The 11,576-nt window shown below is 46.0% G+C and overlaps 1 protein-coding gene across 3 annotated transcripts; it reads left to right on the plus strand.

Moving 5' to 3' along the window:
- Window positions 1-704: 704 nt before the first annotated feature.
- On the plus strand, window positions 705-3,337 carry LOC103947517. 3 transcript variants are annotated; one of them, XM_048578406.1, is made up of 5 exons: window positions 705-892; window positions 1,325-1,524; window positions 2,053-2,553; window positions 2,660-2,723; window positions 3,137-3,337. In XM_048578406.1, the coding sequence occupies exons 2-4, from the start codon at window positions 1,499-1,501 to the stop codon at window positions 2,688-2,690; spliced, it is 558 nt and encodes a 185-aa protein (XP_048434363.1). In that variant the 5' UTR covers window positions 705-892; window positions 1,325-1,498; the 3' UTR covers window positions 2,691-2,723; window positions 3,137-3,337. The 3 variants fall into 3 exon arrangements, with proteins under 3 accessions (XP_048434363.1, XP_048434364.1, XP_048434365.1); XM_048578407.1 differs by adding an exon at window positions 1,764-1,972 and having other exon boundaries at window positions 715-892; window positions 2,053-2,723; window positions 3,137-3,332; XM_048578408.1 differs by having other exon boundaries at window positions 717-892; window positions 2,053-2,723; window positions 3,137-3,332.
- The last annotated feature ends 8,239 nt before the right edge of the window (window positions 3,338-11,576 follow it).

An 11,576-nucleotide genomic window follows, 5' to 3' on the forward strand; every position in this document is an offset into this window, starting at 1 on the left:
AAGAATGCAATGATATGTATACAGGGACTGATGTAGAAATTTTTTTAATGAGGTAAATCCGAAAAACAACTAAGAAAACCTTATTATTTTCAACTGAAGGAAGTGGGGGTTTCACCATAAAAACTAATTTGCAATATGGGGAGTGGCCCAACATAGACATACTTTGTCCTAACATTCTCATATGTCCTCTCACGTGTGGCAAATTTTCAAGCCGAACACGTGGACAACACAAATGGGGTGATGTGGAGCACGTGTGGTCGTTAGACTTCACACATGTCCAACCTGCTTGCATGACATGAAAAAAGTTAGGGTTTCACTATAAAACCAATTGACAATATGAAAAATAGTTCAACCTCTTATAAATCCTTACATAGTTTGGTCTCACCGGTGTGAGATTTTGTCCTCACATTCTCACATCAACTTTTATAAGTTATAAAAGTTATGATCCATTTGCCCATTCAACACGCAATCGATTTGATCAGGTTGAGGAAGCTAGGTGTACCATTCTTTCTGAATCGAGTGAATTATCAAAACTCAATCCAAATCAAACGAGGCCTTAAAAGTAATATACAATCTCAAAGCCCATTTCAAAGAGAGGTCTTCTTTGGGTCATTCGAAAATAGGCTTCAACCTTCTAGACCGTAAGCTATGGGCCTCATCCATGGTGGAACCACCATTCGTCCGGACAGACGAGAGAGAGAGAGAGAGAGAGAGAGAGAGAGAGAGAGAGAGAGAGAGATGATACAGTGAAGTGGTGGTGGAACAGCCATGGTTGTTCGTCGGAGAGCTTCATGGAGGACGCCCATGTGCTTGGCTTCCAATGTCAACACAGAGGAGCTACGTGCCCAGCTCGGTCAGCTCCACTCTGAGGCTGAGATCGCCAGAGCCAAAGGTATATACATACATACATACATACATACATACATACATATATATATATATAAACAATACACCTGCTTTCCTCTCTTTCATAATATTTTATATGAATTGGAGATTACCCATTTTCCTTTTTCATTGAAAGACTACATTTTTTATGTTCAATTTATTGCAAGTTCCCGCCTTGTTTGTTTCTTTTGTCGTTATAAGCTTTTTTGCTAGATAATTAATTTGTATGAAAGCTTCTTTCGTTTACAAAATTACACATTTTTTAATGTGATCTTTAGATTTTCTGCACCAAGAAGTGGTTGATGAATTTCAATCCAATAGTTTTATGGGTTGAGTTAAATTGTCTGTTTTCTTGGCTGTTACTGTTTTGGTGAATTTCTGCACTTTAGAACAAACTACGTGACGTAATTTTAAGAACATTTCATGGTTGTTGGCTTAGCAAACAATGCAAGATTGAGGCTTTTGCGGCTGTCAGAGGCAGCCGAGAAGCTGAAACGGCAAGCAGCAATTAATGTCCAAACTGGGAAGGAAGACGATGCAAGGGAGCTGGTCTTGCAGAAGAAAAAGATCATGGAAGCATTGGAGAAGTCAAATCACCGCATAGAGTTGCTCGATGAGCTTTCCACAAAGCTTAATGAGGTAAAATAAACTGTTAATAATTATGGACGAGATTTTCCAGTGTAAGTGGAGGAATACCGGATTAAGCCATTGTTTTTAATAATGCGGTTTAAGATGGAATTCCACTAATCCATTATGTTTCCATTGACAAAAATCGACTATCACCAAAATTAGTGGTTGTTTACCGAATTGAAAAGGACATTTATAGGTCCGTAATTGGTTTATGATGTTTCAAGCTGCCATGTTTTCAACTTTTCCAGATGTGGTTACGGATTGTCTGCAAAATTGTAGTCAAAACTTAATCATGACTGCATAAGAGAAGATATTATACGCTATCTTAGCTCAGTCGAGCCTTTAGAAAGGAGGTCAGGGTAAGGCTCAGTTGGTAGCCACCCATCTTTGAAATGGAGGTCCCAAATTCATAACCTCCTTCCTCGTAATGTTACAACTGGAAAAATAGCAACCACTAGTAAGATATACTTTTTCTTAATGCTCTTATTCCAATCTTTGTTCCCTTACCGTAACTTATTCAAGATCTTTAACTTTCAGCGATAATATGATCAGAAGAAGACAAATTTGGTTTCAGGCGATTTCTTTGAAAGAAAGGCAGCTAATCGGGAATGTTTCTTTGGATCTTGGACTTGTCAGAGAAGATGCTTTTAGTCCTGTTCGAATTGTTTCACCAACAACGGAAGTTGCAGAAGATTTGAAGGAGAGCAAAGAATTTGTCCCAAATGATCTCAATAAAGAAATGCCGCTTCCTAAAGACAACCAAGAAGGCTCACCTGTTGAGCCAGAAGGGGAGGACCTTCGAGAACGTTTAAATAAGGGAGCTTGGAATGAAGATGAGACAATTAGTAGCTTGAAGGGAATAACCTCTTTCGAGAGTTTCTTAGAACATCTGGATTACCAACTTAACAAAATTGAAGCTGAACTTATCACTATTTTGAGAATCTCAACCTTGGTTGTGGACAGCCAGGAGAAATCAAAAAAATTTAAGGTGCAAAAAACGATGGAACTTCTTGATAGTGTCTCTGGCGTTAGACAGAGGTATGCACATTAGTGAACTCAAAGGTTGGTGTAGTTTTTCGATTGTCCCCCTTACAAGACTTAACAATCATATCTCTATCTGAATATGCTCATTGATAACTTCAAGTATCAAGATGGCAAATGTGGAGATCAGATAAAGCTTCGGTTGTTGTATTCAATCTCTAAATGTGGTAAGGGTTGCATTTTATGCATGAAACTCTAACACTTCCGGATCTGTTTTTGGCAGTAAAGTTGTTTAAACTAGAAGGTGGAGTTCGTATAAATTGCGTGTGAATAACTAATTCATAGATGTTCCTGGTTTTCTCGAGCCATCTTTTCAGAACTGCAGTAATTGTTTATAGCATGAAAACTAGCAAGGATTGTGTCTGAATTTGATGCAAGTTTTGGAACTTCCAAAGGCCTAAATCACCAAGTTTTGGAAGTTCGAGCTATAGCATGTTTTGTCAAGTTTTCTTGGTGATTTAGGCGTTTGGAAGTTCTCAACCCTGAACCTGATTATTAATGGAATAGTTTGGGGTTCAGTTTTATGTTACTGGTTTTGCTCCTTGGTGATAACATGTCCATCATTTGTTTCTCTGAACAGTTAACAGCAAACGTCCCCATACGATGCAAAGAGACAGGCGAGATTTAAAGTTTTGGCTGTAGCTTGTACCTGTTCAATCTAGGAATGTATCTTCGCTTTGGTGTGAAAAGATCAATGTATTAAAAGCGTCAGGCGTGGGCGAGGCGTCCAAGGTGAAGCCCGGCCTAGGCGGGAGGCGTGAGGCGAAGCCTCATGGGATTTAATTTTTTTTTATATATATATGTTTTATATATTATACATATAATTGTATAAAAATAATACTATGTAAAATAAACATTCATTCTCAATTTTTCATTCAAATCCATAGTCATTCAAAAGATAATATCATCTAAATTCATCATTCAAAGGTAATATCATCCAAATTCATCATTCAAAAGGTAATACAAACAAAGAAAACAATCATTCATCCACATCCTCTTCATAGAAATCAAAATACAAACAAAGATATCAATCAATCATCCAAATCCTCTTCATCTAATTCTAAATAAAAGGCATCATCCTCTTCATTGCCAACTCTAGATGACCTTGTAGGGTATGTCATCAATTCATCAAAAGATTCTTCCTAATCTGTTTGGGCCCAAAATATTGGGATTGGGCCGAGCAGCAAGACGGGCTCGGCCCAAGGTAATGACATGCGATGGGCCAAATAATGAAACCCGGACCAGCTGGCAGGGTCGTCGAGATCCTATCTTAAAAGTAGTCCAGATAAGTGAGGAAAGGTCGAGGAAATCCTGGTGCAATCAGGATTCTCGACCAGCAAGGGATAAAGCCTCAAAAGGAGGAGAATTCAGAATCCCAGTAGGACTAGGGTTGTTCGAGTTAAAGGTGAAATGGGATAAGGACTCCCAATCCAGATCAGAATGGGATTCAAGGAGCGAGGTGCTATAAATACAAGAAATTACGCAATGGAAAAGCCCCTTCAACATCAGCATACAATTGCCCTGCGCAAATTCTCTCAAACACTTTGAGATTTTTTCCTTTTCTTTTCCCGCCGACACACCTTCAGTTTGGACAAACAGCACTGTGGAAGCAACCGGTGAGCACCTTCAGTTTGGATAAACAGCACTGCTGCCGCAGAATCAGCCGACCGAGACACACCTTCAGTTTGGATAAACAGCACTGCGTCGAGGTCGACCGATTATCTATCTAAGTCTCGGCCGAGGAAGGTTTTCGAACCTTTGTTGGTAGAGGTCATCTTACTAAGCCATTTCGGCATAGTTGGGTGTTACGAATTGCTCTGCTCGGCGCATTGGAGGCCGAGCGAGTTTATGATTGGATACTCACAAATAAGTTTCAGGGTTCGGCATTCCGACGGCCGAACTACGTTTACCATCAAGACATACATCACATTCGAATACCTGTGCCCGTATAGTTTGGTCTCAATTCGGCGTGCTTATACCCTTACGAATATAATCACAGTGGCCGAATCAGGCTTCGACGAGTTGTGAACTCCGTAGAATTAGTAGCCTTGTCTTCAGGCTATAGAATCCAGAGACCGAGAGCGTTCCTTCCTCGGTCGCAATCGCAAGATACAGAAGTCAACAGCGCGCTCAACGCGACCACATCAAATTCTACTCCTCGGCCTAGCTCGGCCGACGAGTTGGCACGCCCTGCATTCAACCGAAGGACATTAGTTAGCTCATTAGTTATTCGGCCTGCGCGCCACGTAGGTTCTGTAATTTTTGTAGTCAACATTTTGGCACGCCCAGTGGGACCATTGTGCTAAACCTTCGGAGTTCATGACCGTAGAAACACGGTCTACCAAGAAGAAAACAAACATGGGAAAGTCAACAGTTGACTTACCAGTGCAAGGCCTTGGGCAGGATTCGCACCCAGCAAAAAATCCGGTCATTGCTTTGCCACCCGAGGCTACAAGTGTGACCCGCCGAGAGAATGAGATCTGTCTCGGTGGGCAACCTCACAACGCGGCTATCCCGAATCAAACGACGCCCATATTCGTGGAGGGGATAGTGGAAGACTGCGACGACGATGGTGGAGAAGGCTCTGATCCACCAACTAGGTCGTTTCTTCGGAGACGACTCGATGAGCAGTATCGACAGGTCGAGCAGTCGATTGGTCAAAAGATGAATGATTTGCTAGAGGCAATACGAAGTAACAACGATACACAGACCAGAATGCTTGAAATATTAGTTAGTAAAGCCTTCGAAGATGGCCAGGTCGGCCAACCTCGACAGCTCTCGACGAACGTGCCCATACCTGCCGATAGAGCGTCCGCTCGACCGCAACCAGTCACCTTAGAAAGAGGATCAGGACATAGATCCGAGGGACCAAGCCAGGGAGAAGAAGCCGCCTCCGTGAACATGACCGAAGTCCAGAGAATGATTGATTCGGCCTTGAAGAAAGGGCCGAAGTTTCCAAAATTCATTCATCCTTACCCGGCTTACGTAGAAAGGTTTGAATACCCACGGGGATTTAAGATCCCTGATTTCAGCCTCTTCGCCGGGGAGTCGTCTTTGTCCTCATTAGAACATGTGGCTCGGTTCACGGCGCAGTGTGGAGACGTTAATAGCGATTTCTACAAACTACGTCTGTTTAACTTTTCATTGACAGGCTCCGCTTTCGCCTGGTACATTAATCTTCCACCCAATTCTGTGCAGAGTTGGGAGGAGTTGGTCGAAAAATTCCATGAACAATTCTATCGGCCTGGGATGGAGATGTCAGTGTCATCCTTGGCCAGGATGGCTCAAGCATCCGACGAATCGCCAATGGAGTACTTAACAAGGTTCAAGTCGGCCAGGAATTGGTGCCGAGTACCACTCCCCGAAGTGGAATTCGTCAGGATTGCTCTCAACGGATTAGACGTGGAGTACAAAAAGAAGTTCCTGGGGGCAAACATTCGCGATATGTACGAACTTGCTCAACATGTCGAACAGTATGATTACCTGCTCCGAGAAGAGAAGGTCTCAAAATCACCATCCCGGGGAACGTTGTATAAAAACCCCACGGTCAGCTATGCATCGGCCGAAAGCGGGGACCCTCAGTACGTCAGTGTGGATGCGGCCGAGATAGTAATAGATAAACCATACGTCTGCAAGGCTCTGGCTCAAGTACACGGCAAAGACACCAAAGCCCATTCGGCCGCCGAGGACATAAGTAAATCTTCAAAAGTATACACTTTCGACATCACCAAGGCCGATGCAATTTTCGATCAATTATTGGCGGCAAAGATCATCAAGCTTCGGCCGGGACATATTATCCCTAAGGCCGATGAATTGAAAGGAAAGATATACTGCAAGTACCATAATTCTAATAAGCATGCAACAAATAATTGTGTCGTGTTCCGGGATACAATCCAAAGTTGGATCGAAAAAGGAAAATTGAAATTCCCGGAAAAGCAGATGGCGGTCGACGTCAATCCCTTCCCTTCAACAACAATTGGTATGGTGGATGCTCATCTTCCTAAAAACAAAGGGAAGGCCGATTACGTTCCGGTGCAGCATATCCGTAAACAGAATGGTCGAACAAGGCTGAAGCTTGATATATTTTCAAATGCACCACCCACGGAACAATCGAGGCCCCTCGCCGATGAGCCTATGATGGGGTCGAGTTCCGACGAAATTCATGAGTCAAAGGTTTTATGTGACCATTGTAAAACATCGATTGAACCTGGGAAGAAGACATTTTCAACAACACCCACGGCCCTTACCACAGCACCAAAGGAAGTTGGTCCGCGACGTCAAGTGTTCGATCGACTCGGCTTACAAGTACGGCCGAAAGACCAGGCCTCAGTCAGGCGGCGCCTTGATTTCGACGCGCCTTTCTATAATGAGGATTACTACTCGCACAATACTAACAGTTCCAGCTCGTCAGCCGATCGCAAAACCTTCAAACCACCCCGAACATCGGATCAACGCTGGTACAGTTACAACTCCCCGACTGGTTTATATACAGCACTGTCTAAATCCCAAAAACGTCGCCGTCAACGGATTGATTGCATGGCTCGACGACGAGGAGCACAGGCCAGCACTACCAACCAGTGGCAACCAAAGAAGGCCGCGGAAAGCATCAGTGAACGGCCAACCCCGACTATCATGACCGAATTGGCCGAAGGGAAGCAAGTAGCTGCTGCCGGTTTTGAAACCACCATTGAGGATGCTGAGAAACGTATCAAAATCCTGCTTCGGCCTGGGGAAACTAGAGCTCGGCTAGAACACTTCACGCAAGAAGCCAAAAGGAAGATTTCCTCATCACCACCGCGCGAACCGTTTATCAAAGTACGGCGCAACTTACATCCCCCATTCCTCGGTGAATCCTTGGAATACATGAGAGAGTTTCACAAGAAATACTCCGCCAATGACTTGTACGGACTACCCAAGGAGTGTCAGGAAGCCCTCGACCTAGCTCTCACTTGCCCTGATGCCGAGCAAATCATTCAGAAAACCTCCGACCCAGCAATTAAGGCAAGGTTCCAGCATATACGGGAAGCTCGGGTACTTGGTTTTGATGTTGATCCTTATACAGATATCGACACCGCCGAATTACCTTTCTCGCTCGATGACCTTCAGCATTTGCGTTATCATTTCGAAGTTTTCTCGGCGGTATCACTCTTCGGCCTCACGGCCGACGAAGAAAAACGAATAGCAAGGTTGGATACATATCTCGACACTAGGAACGCCCGCATTGCCTATGAAGAACGGGCCCGTATAACAAAGGACCAACATAAATCTTCAACAGTCAACATGGTCGAGGAAAATAGCCACACCACATTCGACTCGGTTCCCATGTCTCGGGTACCGGCTCTTACCGAGGCACTTGAAAGCTTGATCGAGGATGTTCCGCCGACTGATACTGTGGCTAGTTCGGCAGAAGACGACGACCACGATCCAATGGGCCCTTCGGTTCTCGAACAAATGGAGATCAGTATGGTCCACGTGTTACCAGCCGAATTCCAACCAAGTACACCCCAGTCGAATTTCTTGGACGGGGATGTGGTCGCCGAGGAGGCAACACAAGTCGATTTCATCGCAAACGATGACGACCGAGAGACCCGAAGCACGGACAACCTTAAGGCGGCATTGGCCGAGCTATTTCCTCGTTCCCCTTCGGTTAATCTCCAACACCTGAAGCCGTTGTACATCACGGCTCACATCGAAGGATTCCCCATTTCCAAAGTGTTTGTCGACTGTGGGGCCACAGTCAACATTATGCCAATATCTGTCATGAAGGCTTTGCGCCGTTCTGATAATGAGCTCATTCCGTCAGGGATCACTATGAGCAGCTTCATTGGTGACAAGTCTCAGACCAAAGGAGTGTTACCATTGGAGGTTAGCATTGCCGGTCGCCAACACATGACGGCATTCTTCATAATTGATTCCAAGACCGATTATAACGCATTACTTGGTCGAGACTGGATCCACCAAACCAGTTGCATTCCTTCATCATTGTACCAAGTTCTCATCTTCTGGGATGGCAAATCGGTTACCATCCATCCAGCCGATAATCAACCATTTGAGACCAACATGATTCAGGCTCGCTATTATGATGATCACGTCGGCTACATCACCCTCCAAGGTCTTAACGAGGATGGGCGGCCGACGCGAATTTCAGTGCAGAAAGTGATTGAGGTCGGCGCCGAGACTGTCCAACAGGATTCGGCGAGACTTGGCTTGGCAGATTTGGTCCCCAATGCCGATGATTGAGCACACCAAACAAGAACAGCGTCAGGCCGCGGTTTCGTCAACAATGGAACGTCTGCTGGCCCATTGGTACGCCATTACCAAGCAACCGCATTCTGGCATTAATTTAATTGAATTTTTGGCCGAAGCAGATGACGGCCCTGTTTTGTCTCTCGAGAAAGTTCGGGCTGCCCCGGCCGAACTCGAGGACCATCGGCCTCAAGTCAAGGACCCATTAGAGGAAGTTAACGTAGGCACGGCCGATGATCCTCGCATATTGTTTATAAGCGCGTTACTCCCACCGGCCATGAAGGCCGAACTCCGTAAGTTACTCCAGGAATTTAAAGATTGCTTTGCGTGGAGTTACCATGAAATGCCAGGCCTCGATCGAAACTTGGTCGAGCATGAACTACGCATCAGGGACGGTTGTAAGCCTTTTCGACAACCCCCTCGCCGATTCTCGACCGAGTTACAACTCGGCATTAAGGAAGAATTGGTTCGGCTTCTCAAGGCCGGATTTATTAGGACCGCTCGCTACGTCGAATGGTTGGCCAATATCGTCCCAGTGTTGAAGAAAAACGGTGCCCTCCGCATTTGCACCGATTTCCGTAACCTGAATCTGGCGACTCCCAAGGACGCATATACAATGCCAATGTCGGATTTACTTATTGATGCCGCAGCTAATCATGAATTACTATCTTTTATGGACGGTCATGCGGGATACAACCAGATTTTCATCGCCGAAGCCGACGTCCACAAAACGGCTTTCCGTTGCCCAGGGGCACTAGGCACGTACGAATGGGTAGTCATGCCATTCGGCCTCAAGAATGCCGGCGCCACATACCAACGAGCCATGAATATGATTTTCCACGACTTAATTGGGACCATCGTCGAAGTTTATATCGACGATGTGGTGGTAAAGTCGAAACGCCGCCAAACACACCTGGATGACCTACGACAAGCGTTCCTTCGCATGCGCAAGAACAGCCTCAAGATGAACCCAGCCAAGTGTGCTTTCGGTGTTTCGGCCGGTAATTTCCTAGGGTTTTTGGTGCACCATCGCGGCATCGAAGTCGACGCCAATAAAGCCCGCGCCATCATTAGCGCCCCACCTCCCACAACAAAGAAACAGTTGCAGTCGTTACTCGGGCAGATCAACTTCCTCCGCCGTTTCATCGCCAATTCGGCCGGTAAAATGAAGGCATTCTCTACTCTCCTCAAACTTAAGGATACCGATAAATTTGTTTGGCGCGAAGAACATCAGAGTGCATTCACGCAGATCAAGGTGGCCCTTTCGACCCCACCCGTGCTGGTTCCACCTTGTCGCACCAAACCCCTCAAATTATACATTTCGGCAGCCGCCGAATCCATTGGTTGTCTCCTTGCACAAGACAACAACGTCGGTCGTGAGCAAGCTATCTTTTATCTTAGCCGAAATCTGAATGCACCAGAGCTCAATTACTCACCGGTCGAAAAACTTTGCTTAGCTTTGTTTTTTGCCGCATCCAAGCTTCGGCATTACATGCTCCCATCAGTTACGCAGGTCATCGCCCAGACAGACGTAATTCGTTACATGCTCACTCGGCCTATCGTTAAAGGCCGAATCGGGAAATGGACACTCGCCTTATCCGAATTTAGCCTGCAGTACGTTCCCCAAAAAGCGGTCAAGGGGCAGGCTCTCGCCGATTTCTTGGCTCAGCACCCTTCCCCATATAGTCTTGAAGGGGGCGATGTCGACATCGGACTAGTCACCACACGCGATAACCATTGGACTATGCATTTTGATGGATCCAGTACTTCGACCTCGGCAGGCGTCGGCATCGCAATTCAGTCGCCCAACCACTGCCGATGGTACTTCTCTCTCAAGTTGGATTTCAGCTGCACAAACAATCAGGCCGAATATGAAGCCCTCATTATCGGTCTCCACGTTTTACACGATCTACGGGCTTCCCGTGTTCTTGTCCTCGGTGATTCCGAACTTGTGATTAACCAATTAAACGGCATTTTTCGTTGCATGAGTTGTACTTTGGCGCCATATCACATGGTCGCCACATACCTGGCCGAGTCCTTCGAACGGATCACGTTTGAACATATTTCACGAATCCACAACACCGATGCCGATGAACTCGCCCAGATCGCCTCCGGCGCACAACTCATGGGGGGCAAACTCGGTCGCGTCGCAGCCACAGGACTGCAATCGTACCCGGCCTTGATCGATCGGCAAACCCTCCAGCGCACACACGTAATACGAACAAGGGTAATGTCGCTCCCATCCCTACTAGAACGAGGAGACCCCGTAGAAATATGTGCCGTCGAGGTGGAACCAGATGATTGGAGAAAAACGATGTTACGATACCTCGATAATCCCAACGGGAAACACGACCGGAGAACGAAGGTCCTCGCCACGAATTACGTGTCGTATCAAAATGAATTATATCGCAAGGGCGAGGATGGGTTACTGCTGTTGTGCCTTGGCCCAGACGAGGCTGCCCAAGCAATGGCCGAGGTACATGAAGGAATTTGCGGAGCACACCAGTCTGGACGAAAGATGCGTTGGTTGCTCCGACGACACGGTTACTTTTGGCCCAGTATATTAAAGGATTGCATCGAATACGCACGGAGATGCGTACCATGCCAAATTCATGGACACGTACAGAGAGCCCCGGCCGAATTGCTACATTCGGTCACCAAACCATGGCCGTTCAGAGGTTGGGCAATGGACGTGATTGGCAAAATCACGCCATCATCGGGGGCAGCGAAACACGCGTGGATTATGGTAGCAACTGACTACTTCACTAAGTGGG

This window comes from the organism of the source record quoted next, unplaced genomic scaffold (genome assembly GCF_019419815.1).
Source record: "Pyrus x bretschneideri cultivar Hongxiangsu unplaced genomic scaffold, Pyrus_bretschneideri_v1 Contig12, whole genome shotgun sequence".
NCBI classification, from domain to species: Eukaryota; Viridiplantae; Streptophyta; class Magnoliopsida; order Rosales; family Rosaceae; genus Pyrus; species Pyrus x bretschneideri.